This window comes from Papaver somniferum, unplaced genomic scaffold, assembly GCF_003573695.1.
Source record: "Papaver somniferum cultivar HN1 unplaced genomic scaffold, ASM357369v1 unplaced-scaffold_75, whole genome shotgun sequence".
In the NCBI taxonomy this organism is placed as follows: Eukaryota; Viridiplantae; Streptophyta; class Magnoliopsida; order Ranunculales; family Papaveraceae; genus Papaver; species Papaver somniferum.
The window spans coordinates 511,507-535,218 of record NW_020650415.1 but is presented as its reverse complement, the minus strand read 5'-3'; the positions used below and the strand labels follow the sequence as shown (position 1 = coordinate 535,218).

Genomic DNA, 23,712 nt, shown 5'->3' with positions numbered 1-23,712 from the left:
CAACATTAAAGTTCAATATACCAGAACCCCATAATTATTTATATGACTGAGATTACAAAAATAACCTTTTACCTAATAAGAAAATTAATTCTGTTTAAAAAGAATTAACAAAAATGGTTGTCATAAATTATAATCACTAAAATAACTTTTTGACCTCCCTAAAATACTCATTTTATGTTATTTATTTCCATAAAATACTCTTTTCCATAAAATTTTTTTTATCTATTTACCTAATTTTTAAATAAAAACAGTTGTCATAAATTCAAATCTCTTAAATAACTCGTTTGATTTCCCTAAAATTAACTTTTTTACATTTCATTTATCTCGCTAAAAAATATTAATATAATTAAGATTCATGCAAAAATTGCTATTCAAAAATAATAATGCAAGACCGGTGTAATCCCAATTTATTTATTTTTTGTGAAAATTGAAATTTTCAGAGTGACGTCAGGGGTGAACTTTTTGTTTTTTTTGGTGAGAAGTGGAATTATTGGATGAAAATTTCAATTTTCACGGTGACGTCATGGGTGAAAAATTCAGTTTTCACATGTAATATCAGTGAAAATCATAGTTTTCTTTAGTAAAACTGCAATTATCACGTGCAAATATACTCGTGAAAGTCTCAATTATCACTAGTTCATATTTACGTGAAATCCTAATAAACCCCAAAATTAAAAGATAATGCGCAAGAAATCATAAGGATGAATGAGAAAAAAAACTCAAAGAAAACTTGTGAAAAAATCATTAAACAAACTTACCAAAAAGAACTAAATCAAATACCTATAAACCACTTTGAAGCTACTAAATATTGAAGAAAAAGTAAAAACTCAATAGCTAATATTACAGACCACTTACCCTGTTAAAGAAAAATGATCGTCGTTGATTTCAACATCAACAAAACTAATAAGACTCTATGAAGAATTTCAAATAATTTTACAACTGACTGACCTAATAAGATTAATTGCCGGCCATAAATAACGGCATCAACTAATTGACCTCAAAAACATTTTTTTCTTTATATTAATTAGTTAGCAGGATAAATTAGTTAGTACGATAAAGGTTAGCAGTAACGTCCACCAATAATGCCAACATATGCGCCAAAATCATTTGACTTAAATTAACAAAAAAAAATGGGTAGTTTAGTCTTGCAGAAAGTTTGAAAATTTCAATTCATTGTTAAACTGTTAATCTTAGCAGTAGATCTTACATTTTGGGCTAGACATATATACCATTTTATTTACGGATTTGTGAAAGAGAGATGGTTCAAACTTGGGTTCCTAAGAAATTTTCACTTTTTAAAATAATGCCATTTGAATAAATATGTATATTTTTAATGACATTTTTAATACGGTGTTATTTAATATAATTTATATCTTTAAATTTTATTAAAATTACATAATATAATAGAGCTTCGTAATTTAAATGAGGACGACTTAGTAATTTAGGGAGTCTCCTACCAAAAAGAGTTCTTTTTCTTATTTGAGTATAAGATTTGTAAACTCCACATGAATAACCCAAGCAGCAGCTTTGAAATCGCACAAATACGTGCAAGTAAATAAGACTACAAATAAACACATAAAATTGGTGAAATTGGCCGGATACGCCCTAGCTCACTTACGTGGAACCACATCCAGACTTGGCACCGCTTAAGCCACCCATAAAACCCAAAGAGCCTTTTCTTTCACTACCTATTTTAGGTTGAGCTGATAAAATAGGTGTAAGTAACAGGCTTAAACCAGGTGCGTACGGATGATCAAGACCAAAAGCCCTCCCAAGCTAAATTTCTAGTTCCATACGTGTCGACGAAATTTCTATTAAACAACAAACCTTTTGGTACAACTTCATTAGGCTGTAAATATTATTGAGCGAATGAATTTGAGCATTCGAATAGAAACCTTGAAAAGTTACCACCCTTTCTTATGATTTTTTCATTGGGATTTGTCTAAAAAAGTTTCCACGTATATATAATAACTTAGCTGGTTTAATCTTAGGTAAAACGAAAACAACAAAGTTTGATCCATTCTAATAAGTAAATCTTAGTTCCATTAAAAATCATTTTCATAAGAAAAAAAAATGACATCAGGTCAGTTTACATCTTAACAAAAATGATACATTTACGGTGGGTCGGTGTCGTGGATAAACCCGACTCTCACAGAGAAGGGACCCACAACAGCCAAAATACCGTGGGAATCGGGATAATTGGCATGTCATTTAGGGATGGTCGTTTGCCCCAACTGAACCCATCCCAGTGGGTACCCACCCCGTCTGCGTAGGATTTTACCCACATAAATGGGAATGGTTCAGAGTATGGATAGTACTCGAAATTCATGTTTCGGGGATGAGATTCAAGGTCCTTGCCCGTTACCTGCCTCATAGCTTTTATATCTTAGGATTTAGACTATTATATAAGCATTTATATCATATTTATGTTCCTTTTATTAGTGTTTATTAAGCGTTCCAATAAATAAAATATTTTCTATATAACTCTAGACCTCTAAATTAATTAGTGATCGTCGATTATTAATAGTTAATCATATTTTCAATCATACGGCGATATATGTTGTTTTTCTTGATTGTGTAATCATGTTAAGATAATATATTTATATCACTTAATTGGCCGAGTTATTTCTTTTATTTATTGAATTCTTGATCGTTTTTGTTCATTCATTATTTTCACTTCTTTGTACTAATAACTGATCAAATACATTATCTACAAGTTAATTAGAAAAAATTTGAAGTATATGATGAGACGGTTCGTGGTGAAAAATGCTTAATAATGAGGAATTAAGAAGCATAAAGACTATTGATAGTAATATATAGAGCAATTATTTTGTTTGTCCGTCTTAAGAATAAATTCTAAATTAAGATTTTTGAATCCGTTATTTTTAGGTTATTATCGTTTCTTACATCATATGTTAACTTAATATTATGGGTAACCCATCAAAAGTCCGTCCCGTACAGGTATTTTCCATACCCTACACCCCCAATTCATGTGGGTAATGGAGAGGGTATGGGTATTTTATTTACGAACAGGGAAGTGACTGAGATTGGCATACCCGACACATGACCATCCCTAATATCGCCAATCACGTGTCTCATGATAATTTTTTAACCGGTTATAGACATATAATTTGGTGCAAATAACCATTTTTGAGCACATATTACAATTTAGGTTACACTAACAAAGCAGAATTTGAGCGTGGATAACGGATACCAATTCTGGGGCGGTTGAATTTAAGACATTATTATGTTCGACTCAAATGCTTCTCTCTCAGTTAAAGGATTAGTTGCAAGATGGTTGACGATAAGAGATAGTTATGCCTGGCTTTACTATGGAACTAACGTTTTCAGGATTATTTGGAAAGCCAGGAACCGACTGATTATTGGTAAGAAATCAATTATTGTTCATCAGATTCCTCAAGATGCTCGGTTGTTATTTACTGCCTATTCTAAACTTGAAGCAGCTCAGCATTTGCAACCTGAAAATAGTTTACTTAATAGTCCTCATTGGAGTCCACCTGAACCTGGGGTAATCAAATTATTTTGATGGGGCAGTACATGCGTACCCAGGGGCGAATCTACAAGGGTGCACCTGGGGTCGCCTTCCCCCACACGTTTTATAAAAAAAAATCCTAAATGTTTCTCGTTTGATATAACCCAGATGCCCCCACGACATTTACAACTTTACCAGCATAACAGAGGAATAAACTCAACTTTACTTCCTTCATCAGTCAATCTTACTCCTACAAACCCTCTAACAACTCTGAAATCAACTTTTTTTCAACCCAAATCTCCTAATTTATTGCTAAAAATGATGATCTCCTTAAGTTTAAAGGGGATACATCAACAAATAAAGATAATCTGGTTATCCTCTTCATCGATTTCGTTTCCAGGTTAGGGTTCTTTACTCCTCAAATTTCTTAACTTTTTCATTCGTTCTTCCTCGATTGTATGTAATTTTTGTAATGTTTTTCTCTAATTGATATTATGGGTTTATTGTAACAGTGGGTGTTTGATTTATATTTCAGATTCTAACAAATTGAGGAGAGATTTATTGATTTTAAGGGAAAACGTGTTACATCATTTCTACAAATAGATGTTGTACATCATAACTTGGATTTGTTGTGGTAAGAAAAATTAAAGATTGAGTTTTTTTTACTTATAATTGTTCTTTAATGGCTTAGTAATCAATTTTTTGATTATATTATTTATATGGATCATGGTTTATCAATTACATTCAATAGGAATTACTGGATTATTTTCTCCTATTTTTGTATGAATTTTGGCATGATGAATGAGAATGATGATGCATTTCTTTGCACAACTTGTATGTTGTACTATCAATATCATCCATTTATGCATTTGTATATTGTTTCTAATTATTAATGAAATTTTGTTGTTGTGTTCTAAGATAAATAAGTATAGAAATGATTTCCTGTTTTAACTAAAACTTGATTGTATCATTATCTGTTTAACAATCATAGGATACCTCTTTTACTATCAATCAATTATGTATCCAAAAGAGTAACAGCTTGACCATAATAAAGTTTTTTTTGTTTTCTTTTGTATTTTATCCTAATTCCTTTACCCATTGGTTTGTCATGTTGTATCATCAACTTTAAATGATTTTTAATGTGTGATTCTCATAATTCAGGTAAAGATGTTTAGGTACTTCAAGAAAATAAACAAGGACATCAATGAATCAACATTATCTTTGTCCTCGAACCTGCACACTACAACAACAATTTTTCTACCTCATGGTGCCCGTTCAATTGCCCAGAATATAGCACCGCCAATTTCAACTGCCAGAATATCGCACCACCAGTTTCAACTCCCCAAAATGAGTCTTCCATAGAAAACAGTGTGAATGAAGACCTATTAGCAAGTCTACCTTCAGACTCGGGACTGCGACCTCCAATTTTTGATTATGATCCCAATATCTGATACCAAGTTCTAAGAGCGTATCTACAAAGAGGTCCTTGTCAGCCAAAACAACATGCTTATCCGACATCAATACTCGGTGGGAAGTCAAGAAAGTTCTGCAATTCCTGGTTTAATGATCACCCAAGTTGGTTGGAATACAGTGTTGCAAATGATGCAGTTTATTGTCTATGTTGTTATTTGTTTAGGCCAAGTAGTGGTGATTCATTTGTTGGCAAAGGTTTCAGAAATTGGAGGAAGAAAACCAGGTTGCACAACCATAATGGGAAACGCAACAGTGCACACAACATTTCTTTGAAGAACTGTGTGGCGTTACTTAACCAGAAGCAACACATCAATTCAGTTATATTTAAAAAGTCGGAGGAGACTAAAAGGGAGTATAGGAAAAGGTTAAGAGCTTCAATTAATTGTTCTCGGTTTCTTTTGCGGCAAGGACTTGCATTCCGTGGCCATGATGAAGATGAAGATGAAGAGTCGCATAACAGAGGAAACTTTATAGAGCTCTTACAGTGGTTGGCAGATAATAATGAGGAAATTAGAGTTGATGTACTAGATAATGCTCCAGGGAATCAAAAGCTGATAGCACCAGATATTCAGAAAGATATAACCAAGTGTTTTTCTTCTGAAATCCTAAGTCAAATTGTTAAAGAAATCGGTGATGGACCATTTTCTATCCTCTTAGATGAATCTAAAGATATATCTTCGAAGGAGCAGGTGGCTATAGTCTTGCGATATGTGCACAAAGACCAAGTAATCGAGCGTTTCTTAGGAATCGAACATGTCAACAGTACGACTGTCGTTTCACTTAAAGCTACTGTCGATGATTTCTTTTCTCGGCATGGATTGAGTATTTCCAGATTGCGAGGGCAAGGTTATGATGGGGAAAGCAATATGAAAGGTGAGTATAATGGTCTTAAGGCAATGATTTTGAAAGATAACGATTCCGCGTAATTTGTGCACTGTTTTGCTCACCAACTGCAGCTAGCTGTTGTGGTTGTTGCAAAAAAACATACATATGTTGAACACCTTTATGTCATAATGAGTAACTTGGTGAATGTGGTGGCTGGATCAGCCAAACATCAAGATATGCTTCGTTCCAAGCAAGCTGATGCAGTCTTTAAGGCACTGTGTAGTGGTGATATTGTAAGTGGGCGAGGCCTTAATCAAGAAAGGACTCTTAAAAGAGTAAATGATACACGTTGGGGTTCGCATCACAGTACAATAGTAAGCTTAATTAACACATCCTCATCTATTGTAACACTTTTGGAAGACTTAGTTGTAGATTCTGATAAGAAGTTTGAAGCCAAGGTTCTCCTAGATGCTTTGCAGAATTTCAATTTTATTTTCAGCTTACACTTGATGAGAACTATTCTGGGAATTACCAACGATTTTTCAAAAGCATTGCAGAGAAAAGATCAAGACATTGTCAATGCCATGAAATTAATTACAGTATGCAAGGAACGACTTCAGCTAATGAGAGATGAGGACTGGTATTCGATGTTGTCAGAAATATCCTCTTTTTGTACAAGGCACCGCATCAAAATTCTGATATGAACGATGTGTTCCAACGTGAAGGTCGACCCAGGCGTAATGTTGAAGAGGTAACTAATTCATACCATTATCGAGCTGAATATTTCAATACAGTCATAAATATGCAACTGTTGGAACTAAACAATCGTTTCAACGAGACGAACACTGAATTACTTCTTTCTGTCGCATGCTTAAGTCCAATTGACTCATTCTCTGCATTTGACAAAGACAAACTGATTCGTTTTTCTCGGTTTTACCCAAGATATTTTTCTCCTACTCAGCTTGTGTTACTTGAAGACCAACTACTAAATTATATTGCTGATGTACGGTCTAGCAATGAGTTTTTAGATTTGAAAGGAATTGCTGATCTTCCAGTCAAAATGGTGGAGACAAAAAAGGATATAGTGTACCCTTTGATTTACTTGCTTCTCACACTAGAATTACTCCTACCAGTTGCTACTACCACCATAGAAAGGGTATTTTCTGTCATAAAAGTTGTGAAAAATCGTTTGCTTAATAGAATGGGAGACGAATGGATGAATGATATTTTGATATGATACATTGAGAGGTTCATATTCGACCTGATCGGAGATGCTACTATGATGAACAGGTTTCAGAAAATGAGGACTCGTCGTGGGCAGACATAGCAGCTGCATATTTGTTCCGAGTTTTATGTAGTGACCTAAGTAGATCCGATTTTCTTTTCTTTAAAAGTTTTATTTTTTCTTTTGAGTTTGGTGGCTTAGTGTGATATTTTGATGAGACCTTTCTTTATAAGTTTTATTCGGTAATACGCGTCTTTTTTCCATTTTGAATGAAACATTAGTTTGCTTCTATATTGGCGGAAGGAATTTTTTTTTATAGAATTATAGTTACATTTGTAGCTATGACCTTCGAGAATAAGCTGTGCCCCCATCGAACTTTTGTTCTGGATTCGCCACTATGCGTACCGTTCTGGTGCAGCAGTTGTAGCTAAATATTCTTCGTCTAGAATACTTGTAGCTTCCTCATCACTTCACCTCCAAAACAGTTCAGTTATGACGGAAATATACGTTATTCTTCTTGCACTAGAACTTGCCAAAGCCCAAGGATTTGATAAAATTCTCATTAAGGGCAATTGCCAACAGCGCATCCGAATCTTGAACGATGAAATCTTAGCTATTTCGTTCCTTATTACTCAGATTGTTGATGATATCAAAGATCTCACGAAAGAAGTCACTTCAGTTTCATTCTCTTACTTAGAACGAGATGCCAACGACATGGCTCATGATCTCGCACAACATGCAGTGCTAAATAATATCCACACTTTGTGGTCTCCTCCCAATATCCCTTCTTGTGTTTGTGATACCAGAAGGACCTAACTAACCTCGAAAACCGACTTGCAAGGTTAAGGTTGTCAAAGACTTATAAATCGCAGGATCTTAGATATATAACCCAAAGTATGCAGGACTAATCTCAACACGCCCCCTCACGTGTAGCCTCGTTGGGTCTAACACATGGAAAAATTAAATCGGGTGACCTATAGTGCAGTCAAAAAATAAAATCAGGACTCGTCACAATTACAATGATTGTGATAAACTAACCTCGAAAGCTCGCTTTCAAGGTTAGGATTTCCTAATATTTATAAATTGCAGGAACTTAGATAACCCCAAGAATGTGGGACTAATCTCAACAGTTTAGGTAGTGCAGATATCTCGTGTCACAAGACAAACTTTAAATCACTTGGCAAATTTTGAGCACAAAAAACATTTTTAGCCACAATGCATATTTTTAGATGATGAACAGTTTTGGATCATACGACAGCTTTTGAGACACAGTGAGAATCAGATCATGAGAATTTTTCAGTCGCGTGTTTTTCATATACTTTTGCTCATGAGGTAGAATATGGTTCCCAGAGAATTTCTGAGACGCAAGATCAACTCTACTTCACGATATAAATTTGGGTCACCTAACAAAGTTAATTTTGGGTACATTGAAAATTTACACCCTCTCTCTGTAGATGAAGATTTCAGTTTAAGGTGCATTCTAATCCATCTTTCAGCTTAGAAGCTTAAAGGTGCAGTCAAGGTCTTTTGGCTTTCACCCTAAATGCAAGAGTACTAGTCTAACCTGTCTTTGCTTCGCCGATGATGTTATGGTCTTCTCCAAGGGTACTTTGGCTGCTGCTAATTCCGTCCAATCTGCTCTTTTGAAGTATCGCTCTTATTTTGGACTCGAGGTAAGCATTCAGAAAACTTCTTTGTTCCATTATGGAATTCATGGAGATGTTCTTCAAGATATTTTTGAATTTCTTTGGTTGATCTGAAGGATCTTTACCTGTTCGATACTTAGAAATTCCTCTAATTTTTACTAGACTCTCTTATGCTGATTATCTCCATGTAGTTGTTAAAATTACTAAAAGAGTCAAATATTGGAAGGACAAATTTTTAGCTTATTCAGGTAGGCTCTTGTTAATCAATGTTGTATTAAGTGGTATAGTTTACTTTTTTTTTGTCTTATTCTTTCTAAGAGAGTCATAAAAGAACTGGATTTTATTTTCAAGAGATTTTTAAGGGATGGCCCAAATATGAATAAAAGGCACAATCATGTAAGTTGGCTTCAAATTTGGCTTCCTTTTCCCGAGGGAGGCTTAGGAGTTCAGAATTTAGAAAGTACCAATCTAGCTGCTAACCTTTGTCATATTTGGGACCTTTATTCTAGCAAGAGTACTGTGTGGAATCAATGAGTTAATGTTAATCTCATAAAAAACAAAGATTTTTGGACTATGGCCATCTCTCAGGATTGTTCTTGGAGTTTGAGAAGGATTTTAGAATGCAGAGATTCAACTCTACCTTTTTTAGGTTCTATTCTGCGAAATGGTAAACAAACCAGGGTCTCATAAAAAACAAAGACTTATTTTAGAGTTTATTTTTTCCTTTATTTTTTTCTTCTTTTTTGTTTGGTTTGGGTCTCCTTAACCCAGCGGAAGGTTTCAAAACCAAAAAGAAAAAATAATAGTAAGAAAAAAAGATTATAGTTTAAGAAGTAGTACTCTATTTGTCCAACGTATATAAATACGCGAAATTTTGGATTTTGGTTGTCCACTTAAATAATATTTTCTACATTATTGTTATTTATTATATATACCGTAAAACTTCTGATATATATGTACCACTAGAGTCGCCTTTTTCACATTTATCTTATTCATGATGTATACTCCCTTTGTCCATCATATATTATAGGTACGTTGAATTTTGGATTTTGGTTGTCCGCTTAAATAGCATTTTCCACAGTTACGTTTATTTATGATACATTGTATCACCAGAATAGCATTTTCCACATTTACCTGTATTTATGATACACCACTAGAATTTTTTGTCTTTTTAATTAGCGAAAAATTTGAAGCTGACGAATTTTGAACTCAAATCATTCATATTATCATCGAATAATTTTACCAGTAGAACTAATTGGATGATTCTAGGTACCATCAAAGATTAAACGGTAATTTAGGAAAACAGTATCCACTATTGAAATCTAAATATTTTCTTAATCAAACAGATTTCACCTCCTCCTCCGCATATATAGCATGGACGGAGTGAGCAAATTTGTGTTAAATTGAAGACAAATTTTGTTTTACATTGATCCCAAGACAAATTTTAATTAGGTCACATGACACATACTTGATTTTGATGTCTCATCTTAAATTTTAGAATATCGTGAAAATTTCTGGTGATGAACAAAATTTGGGTTACAGGGCATAATTCGGATCACATGATAATTTTTGATATAGTGAATGGGTCGTTTGACCAAGAAAATGTTATTTATGGTTCAACTGAACCGGTAAAAATAGGGTCTCGGTGAGATGGAAAGTTAAGAAAACAAATTCATACAAACCATTATATCTCCTCTTCTTCATTATCTTTTCCCATTTCCCATTACAAACCCATTTTTCTTCATTACCTTCTTCCTCTTCCCCATCAAAACCAGATCCAAACTTCCTCCGAGTTCTCCACCATCGCCATCGACAAACAAGACCATCATCGTCACCACCACAAACACTAACACCACCAAGATCTCTTGGATTCAGCACTGCTACCTTCACCATTACAGATATCAACTGGATTACAGATCGTCACCATCATGATTGAATGAACTCCATCATCGACACAACCACCTCCATTACCGATTGTGATTTATGTTCTTCTAATTCGCTAATTTATTGAAACGAATAGTATTATGTTGTTATCATCCATCCATTCAAGAGGAATACACGTAAGTTTCTTAACCCTAATTCAAGTTTTTGATCTTGATTTTAGGAAAAACATGTTTTTTGATTATGAGATTTAGTTTAACTAGCTTAATTTACAATGAATTGAGAATTTTTGTTGCGCGTTAATTTCATGAAAGATATATGTGTTGATATAGTTTATTTTGAAATTAATTTCATCAATGTTTGATAGTAAGATGAAATTGGTTTCATCTGTTATGGTTGACATGAAATTGTTTTTATCCATGTTATACTAGGATGAAACTAATATCATCCTGTTTTGAATTGACCTGAAATTATTTTCATCCATGTTATACTAGGATGAAACTTGTTTCATCTAGTTATAATTGTATTTTCGTCAAGATACTCAGGGTGAAACCAGTTTCATATAGTTTACTCATTGAGAAAACTTAATTTCGTCAAAATACTCAGGAAGAAACCAATTCATCTAGTTATTGAATGTAATATAACTTTATTTTCGTTAAAATATGCAGGAGGAAACCAATTTCATCTAGTCATAGACTATGATATAATTGTATTTTTTATCGGAACATGCATGATGAAAATCAGTTTCATCCAGTTTTAAACTGTGAAAGACCGTTAGAATCTGTTATTCCATTGCTCCCTGCAGTCCTCTTGTTTAATTCTTTGTTTCAAGCAGTGGTCTTATAACAATGTAATGATGACATTTGCAGATATGTGGTTTCGATAACCATAAGGACTGTGCTTGGTTTTGTGCTTCTTACATTGATCTGGAAATATGATTTCCCACCTTTCATCTGGTAATAGCTATATTGAACGATGGTAAGGATTCATCCCTGTAGTTCCTGTATACAAAGGAAATTATCTAGTCTTCCCTTGACAATTGAGTGGATATGGTTCCTGCTTCAAGGTACCATTATGACGATATCCAAAGACTTTGTGGGTGCATCTAATGGACTGATTTGGATATGGTTATTTGATTATACGGGTGCCAGAGATTCTCTCTGTCTTTGGAACCCAGCAACAAGAGAATATAAACAAATACCCAATCCATCAGGCGAGTTCAATAGACACCATGTTGTCCTACATAATTTTTGTTATGATCACAAGATTGACGATTACAAATTGGCAATATGTGAAGCAGTTTATGGAGGGAACAGTTTACTCCATGTCTATACATTGGCATCAAATTCGTGGAAAGTGGGGAAAAAAGCAACTTACAGGTTTCCTTACAATATGGAAAGACGTGGGGTGCTTGTCAATGCAGATTTTCATTGGTTAGCAGTAGCTGAATACAAATATTTCTTACTCTCTTTGGATATCAGTGACGAGAGTTTTAAGGAAATGCAACTACCAAAAGAATTTTTGACGACTAAGGATCCTCATATGGTTCTGGGAGAGTTGGAAGGGTGCCTTTGCCTACTTATGAGATCATATGTTAATGGTGTTAAGATCCAGCTTGAAGTATGGGAGATGCTGGAATTTGGAGTTCCAGAAGCCTGGACGAAGCGTTATATCATTTCCCGTGAGAGTATTATCAGTGACCAGTTTTTTCTTAGGAATGCGTGGTCATTTAAGAATGCTGAGATTCTATTCTTGGGAAGAACAAGCCTAGTTTTGTATGACCCAAAAGATGGTAATGTTACAGAATTTAAGATTGACAATACGTATTACCATTACGCCGAGAATTATTTTGAAAGCTTAGTGTCCTGAACTCTGGTACTTATGTGGGGGTAGACGACAACAAAAGAATCAGCTGAACCTGAAGAAAAACAAGCTTTTGATGAGCATGTTCTTTATTTCTTGTTATTGATATATACATCCATGCAGTTTTTTTTTAGTGAATTATGAATGAAGTTTGAGATCAAAAAGTTGAGATGCTGCATTTCAGTTCTCCTTTGTTCAAGTATTATTTAGCATCATATTGTATTATACCAAAATATAACCAGTGACGCAAAATTTATGTGACCTCAACTGACCCAAAATCATGGAAGATTCGTTTGTTTTGCTTGATCCAAGTAAGTCCAAATGAATGCAGGTGAGACCAAATCACAAATCTTAAGCCACATAATTTTCCATGTTACTTGAAATTTGCGCGAATGTCATGGCTAATAGAGCGAGCAAGTCTCACACAATTCTTGCCCGCAATGCATTAAGGCATGTTAATAACTGTATATTACATGTACAAGAAATTCAATGTAAACCGAACTGAGTTAGTTTGGCCTGACTATCATACACTGAACACTACTTATTCTTTTGATTTGGCGACTGCAAAGCCTGTGTTGTTTGCAATAAAATGGTTTCATTATGTGCAGTACACGAATTACATATTATCTACTGAAAGCTACAATCTCTTGTTCTCCTTGTTATAATTCATTTGAAATTTAGGACTGGAGATCCTGTGGCACTTGCCACATTTTCATCAGTCAATCCAGCTATTTCTTTCAGCGGTTTCCACACGAATTTTCTCCTGTTTCATCCATATATAGCAGCGTTAACCGCATATATTATAACAGCAGGCAGATTTTGGGAGATGAAAAGAAAAAATGCAGTGAAAATCATAAGTTTTGGGATTGTGCATAGTACCAGTTTCCACATTCTGCAATGACTTTTACTTTAGGTCGGAGAGTAGGTAGTAAAGCAAGAAATTGCAACTCTGATTTCGACAGCACCTATTAAAACAAGCATAGTTAGGAAACTTTTAGTAAGTATTGTGTTGGCCATGATCCACCACCAAAAATCGGACTTCGAATCGTATCAATAGCATGGCAAAATTCATGGTTCTATAATGTAACTCGACCGTGTGTATACATGTTTATACGTCACTAGAAGTAAATATCGAATGACTCAGATCAGTACTTTTTCTTTCCAATCTGAAAAATATTACCTTAGCTTCAATTATCCAAACAACAAGACCTTTGGAGCTTGGCGGCAGTAAGGAGAGTCTATAATCCACCTCAGGAGGAAAATACCATCGAGCTATGGGCTGTTTCCCCACGTGAGCCTGCACAAAAACGATTCTAACTTGAATCCTTAATTCTTCATCACAAATCAGAAATAAAAAAATAAAATAAAAATGACACCGCGTAAGATGTATCGGAAACAGAGCATACAGGGCAAACAGGATGGATCTTAGTGAGTGTTGTCTCGGGATCTCCAAGACCTCTAGCTGAGAGGTCAAGGAAATGGTAGCCTTGGTACCTCAGACGTGTAAGATAACGTCCTTCGTAACCTCCCTCGTGAGGGGAATATATTGCCAACGCTTTGTGTTCTTCTACATCAGATAACCATTGGCCTAGATCAAATTTCAGTAAATCTCCTCCAATGAAATCGTCGAGACCACACTTGATTGTTAAAGAACGTCGACAGCCCACATTTTGCAAGTAATTCACATATCGGGCAGAAGACCGTTTCTTCAAATTAACAGGGACACCATAGAATGATAGAGCAGCTGCCATTACCTAGACGAAGTTTAATGAAACGTTGATATCCTTCTTCCCTCCACTGTTTTTTCTTGTTTGAACCAAAATGTAAACACAGATAAGGCAGTAGTTTGCTTAGTGGTGCTCATTGTTTCTATTCCTATCTTAAAAAGGAGGAATCTTAATACAGCCCCACTTTTACTAGATACAGCCCATATCCATGGAAACCAGAATGGGACTCACCCCAGTTAACTTTCGAACCGGTTCCACTTTTTCTTTTTCAATCTTTCGGATTTTGGTTTATCCGGGTCGGTATATGCAATAATATCCAGGTATACACTACCATAATATCCGGGTTTTTGTACCCAAAACATGGGCTGCTTTCTAGTCCCACATTCGGTGGGCATCTAACACACAAAAAAAATCTAACAGGGTGTTAGTCGTGAGAGATTTTAACGTATTTCAATGTAATTGGCAAATCCCCTGTTAGTCGTGGGGGAGTTTGTCAAAATCTTTTAAAATCTCTGTTAGTGGTGAGAGATTTCTAGGGAGTTTCTAAAACTACCTCAAAATACCTTAAACTCCCTGTTAGTGGCGAGAGATTTGATTAGAATCTCTTAAACTCCCTGTTAGTCGTAAAACACTAGAGACATAGGAAGTTTACAATTTTGGGGAGTTTGGGGAGTTTGAGAGAGTTTCATGATGTTTTTGTACTTAGACAAAATCTCTCAAAAAACAAGAGATTTCTGGGGAGTTAGGGTCAAACTCCCCCAAATTGTCTAGACTCTCACACATTCCCTCTAAATCTCTAGGGATTCAAATACATTAAACTCCCTCGAAATCACTCGAGGACTTTCGTCTCTTTCTTTCGATATATCAAGCAAAGTTTTTGGTCCTTCACGCTTTTACTGCGCGATTAGTTTACTGCGGGATTAGTACCGAGCATCTAAAGATGTCGAGCATTCCGGAAGACCTCAACCATGAAATCCTTTTAAGATTACCAGAGAAATCATTACTTGTTTCTAAGTCTGTTTGCAAGAATTGGTATGCCCTCATCTCTAACCCTAGTTTTGTTAGTACGCACCTTAATCGTATCACCCAAAGAAACAACTTTAGTCTAACGTATAGTTCCGACGAGTTTAGGTATATATACGAATACGCAGTGCACCCCAAATGTTATGAATCACTATTGTTGTTGAGTAAAAGTGATAAACAGGATGCCGATGACATGTTGTTTAAAGGTGGTTCAATCTTTTCATCAAAGCCCCAAACTCGTATAGACTTGTTATCTTCTTGTAATGGTATAGTTTGCTTAAACTTTCTGACTAAAGATAAACAAAGACTATGTCTTAGGAAACCCAGCCACAAGAGAATACAAGAAAGTACCTGAAGCACGGACTAGTCGAGGATCCGTCACTTTTAATCAGTGTGGTTTTGGTTATGATGAAAAGATTAATGATTACAAGTTTGTAGCGCTTGTAAGATTGGGCAGCCGCTGGACTTATGAAATCCTAGTCTATACATTAGGATCAAATTCGTGGAAGAAAATTCGAAGTATCTCTTGTCTGATTTTGGGTATGCGACAGTCTGGGGTGCTTGTTAATGGACGACCACGAATGGACGACCACGTCAAATTTATATTCTCTTTTGATATCAGCAGTGAGAGATCCAATGATATAACACTGCCTAAGGAAGCTTTCGATGAAAAGTGGCGCATTTATGTTGGGGTGTCGAAAGGGTGCCTTTCTGTAGTTGCTAATAATTATTGTGATAATGATCAACGTCAAGTTATAGTATGGATAATGCAAGAGTACGGAGCTCAACAGTCATGGACAAAACATTCCGTCACCTTGAGTGGTCTGTGGAGAACAATTGTTATTTGAGGCTTATGTGGTATTTGAAGAATGGCGAGATTCTTTTAGGTAATGTTTACGGTGATCTAGTTGTATACGACCCGAAGCTTAAAAGTGTTACGAATCTTCAAGTTTTGAACTTAATTAGTGGTGAAAGTTACTTTGAAACCTTAGTTTCACTACAATCTGGTATGTATGTGGGCGGAAGAGGAAACGGACAAATGTAGTTCTCGATTCAAGATGAAGGAGAAGAACAACAGGAGGAAATTTTTATTTTTCGAAGAAACAACATGAGGATTTAATCCTTGGAAGATGTTAAGGTGACAATTTTTTGGTCCATATTTCATTAAAAACTTTTTATATGCATGCACCACGTAAAGGATGTGACAATTGATGCAATGCATCTTTTTAGTTTTAACGTATTTCTGTGCTGCTATATATCACCTTCAAGAACCAAAGAGAAATCCAATTCAGTAACGATAATTTATTTCTCGACTCTGCTGCAACCATATAGAATGGGTTTCTGTGGTGAGAAAATTCTCCGAATGTCAAGTGCCGTGTCAGTTTTGCAAAGTTTTATACGTGAAATCATGATATGAATTATGCATCTAAACAAATAAAGGTAAACTGTTTTTACATGAAATGTTGAAATTTTGCTATCCTCAGAAAATATTTGTTTATCTCAAATACGTCGGATTCCTCCCTGAAGCCCATGCATTTATCTAAGTGTGGATCTTAGTGAGTGTTGTCTCAGGATCTCCGAGGCCTCTAGCTGAGAGATCAGAAAATTGGTACCCTTTGACCTGTTGTACCTCAGTCGTGTAAGATATCGTAGCGGAACTAGATATCGGTTATGGGGTTGGCTTGAGTCATTTCTAGCCCTGGCTAAGCGTGAAATTCACACTCATAATATGGCTCAACTGAAAACAGGCTATGGAAAAAATGGCTTTTTGTCTTCTTGGGGCTGGCTTAAGCTAGCCCTAACCTCATTGTAGTTCCGCTCATCCTTCGTAACCGCTCTCATGTGGAGACTATATTGCCAATGCTTTGTGATTTTTCACATCAGATAACCACTGGCCTAGATCGAATTTCAGTGGATATCCACCTCCAATGAAATCGTCAAGACCACATTTGACTGCTAATGAACGTCGACCACTGAAGTTTTGCACCTGATTCACATACCGGGAAGTAAACCGTTTCAAATTGACAGGTACACCATACAAGGATAGAGCAGCTGCCATTACCTTGATGAAGTTTTCTGAAACGTTGAAAACCCAGCTCCCTTCACTGTTTTTTCTTGTTTGAACCCAAAATGTAAACACGGCACGGCAGCAGTTTGTTTCATTGGTGCTCAGTTGCTCATTATTCCTTCCTATCCTTGAGGAGGTTTTACTAGATACAAACTGTTGGAACAGTTGCCGACTTCACACCTGTAAAACAGAGATCAAGACACAAAACAAAGTGACGCCGGAGTCACTATCAGGTCGCTCTCTTTAGAATGTTTCGTGGCTCTGCCTTGAATTTTGTGCAAGCAGTTCTTTTCCGTCACAAAGCCCCCAGGATAAAACAGCCGAAAAAAACTATCTTTCAATTTCTCACGTACACAATGAGAAATCGATCACTTTTGCTCTCTCTATTTTTGCTCAGTATTTTTTGGTTTCTTGATTCTCAGAAAAACAATAGTGTAAAAACCTGTATATTTTTTCTGTTCTCAAAACTGTTTTTATAAACCAGGCAGTCAATGCAGATTAATGGAGAATAAATTGGATTAATTGCTGCAATTAAAATTTCATTCCAAACAGTAAAAAAACTGGCAAATAAATCATGTCATAATTAGCGCAATTAAAACATAATTAAGTGTTGTGAAAAACGGTTTCAAAAAATCTTTTAAAAACAGCAAAAATACTTTCCAAATTCAAGACCTCCCAACCGAGAACCGGACATGCAAGGAAATAAACCGTGTGATATCTATTGCATCGGTTTACATCATAAAGTTGGGCGGTTCAAGACACCGCCTTCACCGAACAACTAGTAAACCCGGTAGGTATTCACTACGGAAGATTCAAAGCCAAAAGCTATCTCTCCCGATGCAGTGATGTTCCGCGCACAAACTCTTTCTAGTGTCTGCATTAAACTTGCATGAATTTCTATTCAATGTGGGGGATTGTTGGAATTTTTGAATAGAAATATGAATAGGTGTGTCAATTCACTTGAGTCTTTTCAACATTAGTGTCTTATCCCAAGGGATGTGACTCTCCACTAATGGTTGTGACTCTTCATGAAAGGACTTCACCAAGAGTCACCTCTAAACCTATATAAACCCACTCATTCTCCATTGCAAGTAGGTGATTTTAGAGTCATAAAACTAGTACTAGATATTTAAGAGTTTGCATGTATCTTCAGGAGTTAAAGAAGAGTTTGCGCTACATCCATTCGCATTCTTTGTTCGGTGTTATCGAAGTGCTGCGAAAAACATCGAGGTATTGTTGAATGTTGGAGACATATGCCGCTAAATCTGTAACAACATTATATACAGGACATCAAATGTCTAAAGAAAAGAGATTACTCGCCTCAATACACCCAAGTAAGTTTGTTTAAGTTTTGTGATTGATCATCTTCTTCTATCCCTCTTTTCTTGTTTTGTTGTTGGTATTACGAAACATAATACATAGATGAAAACCGTGTTACAAAGAGTTATAACAGATCGGTGGATGGATAATACACGAGTTGTATTATTGGAGAATCGGTAACAAAGGTATTTTATCCAACAGATTACAGGTTTGTAACGTTTGTGGATTCGGAAATTTGGACTTATCAAATCCTAGTCTATACATTAGGATCGAATTCGTGGAAGAAAATTCAAAATAAGATATCTTCCCTGAGTATTGGTGCACGGAAGACGGGTGTTTGTCAATGGATCCTTATATTGGTTAGGTATACGAGAGGACAGCCATTCCAGATTTATGCTCTCTTTTGATATCGGAAACGAGAGATCCAATGATATACAACTGCCTACGGAAGCTTTGGATGAAGAAAGGGGCGGGATCCTCGATGTGGAGGTTTTGGAAGGGTGCCTTTGTTTGGTTGATCAATATGATGATCCGCATCAAGTTATAGTATGGAAAATGCAAGAGTACGGAGTTCAAGAATCTCGGACTAAACATTCTGTCATCAACCTTGGGGTTGGGGGAATTGTACAGAACTATAATTATTGGAGGCTTATGTGGTATTTGAAGAATGGTGAGATTCTTTTTGGTATTTATGGTTCTGATAATCTACTTATATACGACCCGAAGCATAGAAATGTTGAATATCTTCATGGTTGGAACATTATTAATGGTGTAAGTTACTTTGAAACCTTAGTTTCACTAAAATCCGGTATGTATGTGGGGAGAAATGGAAAAGTGGAGTGGACGCGCGGTGAAGAGAAACAGGCAAACAGGTGAGTATCTATGTTATTAGTCGTTAAAGTGGAAGAAAGAAAATTGCAAATATCGAAGTATACTAGTTTGGTTTTGGTTTCCGGCCGGTATGTTTCGTTTTATATATACTTTGGAGAACCTTTATATGAACATAATCAAAGTATTAATGAAGTGACAATTTATGCAATGCTTCCTGTCACAACATTACATCTTAATATTTTTTATTTTAACTAATTTTTCTGCTGCAGTAATTTCTCTGTGACTGGAGTTACTTATTTGTTTGTTTTTTTGGTTTTCCTGTTCTCCAAGGCTTTTTGTTCTTAGAAAACTTTGTACCCTATGTACACAATGTACAGCTTTTTAATTTACTCCAAATTGACGGGAATACCGTAGAAGGATACGGCAGCTACTAGGCCTACCTAGCTTACAACTACAAAGTTGAAACGTTGGAAATCCTTCCTCCCTCCCTTCAGTGTTTGAACCCAAAATGCAAACACAATGTCAATAAGGGAGCAGTTTGTTTCGTAGTGCTCTGTCGCCAACTATTCTTATTCCTATCTCAATTAAGAGCATCTAGACATCCTTGTCCTTGATATGCGGATGTAAAGAAGTCGTCCTTTGCTGATGTGTCTCGAAACTTTCCTTTGTTATAGGAAGCTGGACTAAATCGTCTTTTTTTTTTGATAAAAAGAAAATATTATTAATTATTGAAAAATTGCGTTGAAGTCTTTTGCCAGAAGACCACGTACGTTGGCGCTGAAATTCTCATAAAATTCAACATCTAATTCTGAAGTTCTAACTGTTTTAGCGATTTCATCTGCTACTTGATTGTCGTCTCTACTAATGAAAGTAAAATTGCATAAACTAAAACAAGAAGATAAGTTTTTTATCTTTTTCAAGAGATTCCTATTTTACCATTGAATCAAAGAAATAGTTACTGTAATTGATTGGATGACAGGCTTTGCATCTGCTTCAATGTGTATTCTGGTGAATGATTTTTCCTTTGCCCAAGCTAGTGCTTCACGAATTTCCATGCATTCTCCTTCTTCTGGATTTAATGCTCCATTTGCGAAACTTCCTTTGATCCCTCCACATGCTCCTGTTTCATCACGAATAATTAGACCGGTGCCTATTTTATTTTTTGTAGAATAGTCAAATGATGCATCTACATTTTATTAATAATGCCTGGTAAGGGGGGAAGCCAGTGTGATGTAATGCAATGTGTGGGTTCAGATGCAATTTTATGTGCCTTTAAATGAGAATGCAAATAATAGTTGATCTTGTGTACAGAATTAAATGGGTTTAAAGATGCTCCCTGGAAAATTGAATCACATTTGTCTTTCCAGATGATCCAAGCACCAATCATTAAGGTGTATAAACAATTTGCATTTGAACTAGTATCTGTAGAGAACCAATTTGTGCAGCACTCTGACACACTTGTACAGTTACTTCTTACTGCATCAATGTTGATGTTTACTCCTCTCCACACAGCTCTGGCATGTCTTCGTTCCAATAACAGATGCTCAATTGTTTCAAATTCAGTGCCACAACAACCACATTGAGTTTCCTGCTCATCATTGTAGACTGATAATTTATCTCTTGTCTGATTAATCTCCCTGATACACTTCCATATAAAGAGTTTAACATCTCCAGTTTTCCAAAGGGTTTTCCATAAAACATGATCAATATTCCTGCCATTGACATTAACTTCTCTATTGCAGTTAAAAAGCTTATTGTAAGTGCTCTTGACAGAGAACTTACCATCCTTGGAAGGCATCCAAATCATCTTGTCTTTCTTTGTGACATCAAGGAACATTCTTTGAATTCTAGATGAAGTATTTTTATCAAATAATTGATTTAATAAAGAGATATTCCAATTACACGTGCCAGGAATAATAATCTCAACAACATTATCATAAAATATGAATAATTCATTCATAGGAACTGGAGGAGTTGTCGTACCTGGGATCCATCTGTTTAGCCAAATTTTAGTTCTTCTACCATTGTTGATTTCCATAAAATAATTCTTTTGTACCACAATTAGACCTTTAGTAATACCATTCCATGTATAAGAGCAGCTTTTGGCTTCAATCTTTTTATGAAGAATATCTCCATTTCTAAAATATTTACTTCTAAGAAGTTGAACCATTAGATAATTGGATTCAGAACAGATTCTCCATGCCAATTTTGTGAGAAGAGCTAGATTCATCTTTTCTAAATCTCGTAAAGCAAGTCCACCAATATCTTTTAACTTAGACATCTTGAGCCAGGCTAGAGGATTAGAACCCTTGTTTGCTTTATGTCCCCAAAAGAAATGTCTCTCAATGTCAGTAAGCTTGTTGATGAGCTGATTAAGAAGCTTGAAAGTTCTCATTTGATAAGTAGGAATTGCGTTTAATACATGTTTGATCATGGTTGATCTTCTTGCCTGAGTAAGAGGGATTGAATTACAAGTGGATAATCATTGCTCAAAAATTTAGTGAATTGACTTGAAATCTTCTTTTTTGGAATGCCTTAATAGCAGAGGAGAACCAAAGTACTTTTATTTTGAGTTCATGGATTTAACTCCAAGTATGCCGGTAAGATAGCCAACAACTTCTGGCTTTGTGTGCTTGCTGAAGTGCACTGCAGCTTTATCAAAGTTTATAACTTGAACTGAATGTGAACTAAAACCATTGAGAAGATTAAGTAGATTGTTAACAGAAGAAAGATTTTCCTGAGTGAAAATCAGGCAGTCATCTACAAAGAGCAAATGATTGATGGTTGGTGCATTACTAGCCACTTTAATACCTTGAATAGTTTTGTTTTGTTGAGCTGCAACAAGATGCATTGAAATAAATTCCATTGTAATATTAAAAAAATAAGGTGAGATTGGATCACCTTGTCTAATACCTCTTGTAGGTTGGTATTCTTCACAAGGAGATCCATTAAGAAGTACTGAAAGGGTGGAGGTACTTATGCACTGATGGATCAAGTCACAGAAATCATCACTGAATCCAAAGTAATCGAGTACTTTGAGAAGAAAACTCCACTCTAATTTGTCAAATGCTTTTGGCATATCCATCTTGAATGCCAACCAGCCTATTTTCCCTCTTTTTTTCTTCATAGAATATAAAATTTCTTGAACTATTACTATGCTGTCACTAATGAGCCTGCCAGAAACATATGCTTCCTGATAAGGGGATATGAACTTCTCCATTAATGGTTTCATTCTGTTGACGCAAGAATTTTAGATATTATTTTATAGGAAGTATTACACAATCCTATAGGTCTATAATATGCTGCACAAATTGATTTTTTCTTCTTTGTGATAAGAGAAATGTAAGTTTTGTTAACTTGTCTTGAAAGATACTTTGTCTGAAAGAATCTCTTTACCATGAGACAAACATCTTCACCTATAATTCTCCACTGACTTTTTTAAAACCCATCTTGAAATCCTTCTGGCCCTGGAGAACTCCAATTTTCCATGATTTTTAGAGTTGGAAAAATATCATCTGAAGAAGGGATACTTGTAAGAAGTATATTATCTTCAGAAATAATGTAAGTAGCAAGTATACAGAAGAGGTGCTCATCAAGAACTGTATTAGTAGTGGAACTTATACTGCTGAAGAGATGTGTAAGATGTGATGATATATCTTCTCTACACTGCAGCCAATTACCATTAGTCTTGTATGGAGTCAATGTTGTTTCTACTCCTTCTTCTATTACATTTGAGTGAAAGTACTTGGTATTATTATCCATGTCCTTTATAAGATTGTATCTTGACTTTTGTTGATAAAATTCATTCTTCACCTTATACCATCTGTTGATATCATTGTTAACTGCCATAATTTGAGCATCTGCCTGAGAGCTGTGTGGTTGAGCTTGTAATGAAGAAAGTTGTTGTTGCAGAAAATTAACCTGTTGATGTATATTACCAAAATGCTTTCTATTCCACTTAGAAAGTAATTTTCTAGTAATGCTCATTTTAGTAAATTGAAATGCAGGTGAACCATTAAAATCGTCTCTGATCGCTAATCTTCGCACTTTCTAGCAGCACCCATATGTTAATGAAAAAGGGTATTTTTGAAGCTTTGACACATATTTTAATTCTTCCTTTAACAATCATTATAATCATGTTTGCCTGATCAGTGATCCTTTTTATTCTTCGTAAGTTTCCTCATCTTCTGAAATTCAATTAACCTAACTAACATAACTTTATTCTTCATTCGTAAGTTTCCTCATCTTAGATTATGTACGCTACTTGGAGTTTGAGAATTTTTTTTACTTAGATTATGTATATTTGAAGTTCGAGAACAGAAGTTTCAGGGGTTTTT

At 35.3% G+C, this 23,712-nt stretch overlaps 4 protein-coding genes across 5 annotated transcripts; 2 read left to right on the top strand and 2 right to left on the bottom strand.

Annotated features, from left to right (window-relative positions):
- The first annotated feature begins 3,247 nt into the window (after positions 1-3,247).
- LOC113344206 (zinc finger MYM-type protein 1-like) lies at positions 3,248-7,028 on the top strand. Its single transcript, XM_026588219.1, has 5 exons — positions 3,248-3,529; positions 4,655-4,668; positions 5,130-5,859; positions 5,923-6,390; positions 6,471-7,028. Exons 1-5 carry the CDS (start codon positions 3,248-3,250, stop codon positions 7,026-7,028), a joined length of 2,052 nt encoding a protein of 683 aa, XP_026444004.1.
- Positions 7,029-10,110: 3,082 nt separating this feature from the next.
- On the top strand, positions 10,111-12,653 carry LOC113344270 (putative F-box protein At3g16210). 2 transcript variants are annotated; one of them, XM_026588281.1, is made up of 3 exons: positions 10,111-10,722; positions 11,413-11,756; positions 11,844-12,653. In XM_026588281.1, exons 2-3 carry the CDS (start codon positions 11,519-11,521, stop codon positions 12,410-12,412), a joined length of 807 nt encoding a protein of 268 aa, XP_026444066.1. In that variant the 5' UTR covers positions 10,111-10,722; positions 11,413-11,518; the 3' UTR covers positions 12,413-12,653. The 2 variants fall into 2 exon arrangements, with proteins under 2 accessions (XP_026444066.1, XP_026444065.1); XM_026588280.1 differs by having other exon boundaries at positions 10,116-10,722; positions 11,413-12,653.
- A 148-nt stretch (positions 12,654-12,801) lies between these two features.
- Positions 12,802-14,242, bottom strand: LOC113344271 (NAD(P)H-quinone oxidoreductase subunit N, chloroplastic-like). Its single transcript, XM_026588282.1, has 4 exons — positions 13,813-14,242; positions 13,587-13,703; positions 13,286-13,371; positions 12,802-13,169 (listed from the first exon to the last, which is right to left on the bottom strand). The coding sequence occupies exons 1-4, from the start codon at positions 14,155-14,157 to the stop codon at positions 13,073-13,075; spliced, it is 645 nt and encodes a 214-aa protein (XP_026444067.1). The 5' UTR covers positions 14,158-14,242; the 3' UTR covers positions 12,802-13,072.
- An 8,571-nt stretch (positions 14,243-22,813) lies between these two features.
- LOC113344205 lies at positions 22,814-23,362 on the bottom strand. Its single transcript, XM_026588218.1, has one exon. The coding sequence runs from the start codon at positions 23,360-23,362 to the stop codon at positions 22,814-22,816; it is 549 nt and encodes a 182-aa protein (XP_026444003.1).
- Positions 23,363-23,712: the final 350 nt, after the last annotated feature.

Coding starts and splice junctions, on each gene's coding strand:
- LOC113344206 (XM_026588219.1), top strand. CDS start 3,248: ATGTTCGACTCAAATGCTTCTCTCTCAGTTAAAGGATTAGTTGCAAGA. Junction 5,860..5,922: donor GTGAGTATAATGGTCTTAAG/GCAATGATTTTG, acceptor CACCAACTGCAG/CTAGCTGTTGTGGTTGTTGC. Junction 6,391..6,470: donor ATGCCATGAAATTAATTACA/GTATGCAAGGAA, acceptor TTTTTGTACAAG/GCACCGCATCAAAATTCTGA.
- LOC113344270 (XM_026588280.1), top strand. CDS start 11,519: ATGGTAAGGATTCATCCCTGTAGTTCCTGTATACAAAGGAAATTATCT.
- LOC113344271 (XM_026588282.1), bottom strand. CDS start 14,157: ATGGCAGCTGCTCTATCATTCTATGGTGTCCCTGTTAATTTGAAGAAA. Junction 13,704..13,812: donor AGATCCATCCTGTTTGCCCT/GTATGCTCTGTT, acceptor GTTTTTGTGCAG/GCTCACGTGGGGAAACAGCC. Junction 13,170..13,285: donor ATTGCAGAATGTGGAAACTG/GTACTATGCACA, acceptor TGGATGAAACAG/GAGAAAATTCGTGTGGAAAC.
- LOC113344205 (XM_026588218.1), bottom strand. CDS start 23,362: ATGAGCATTACTAGAAAATTACTTTCTAAGTGGAATAGAAAGCATTTT.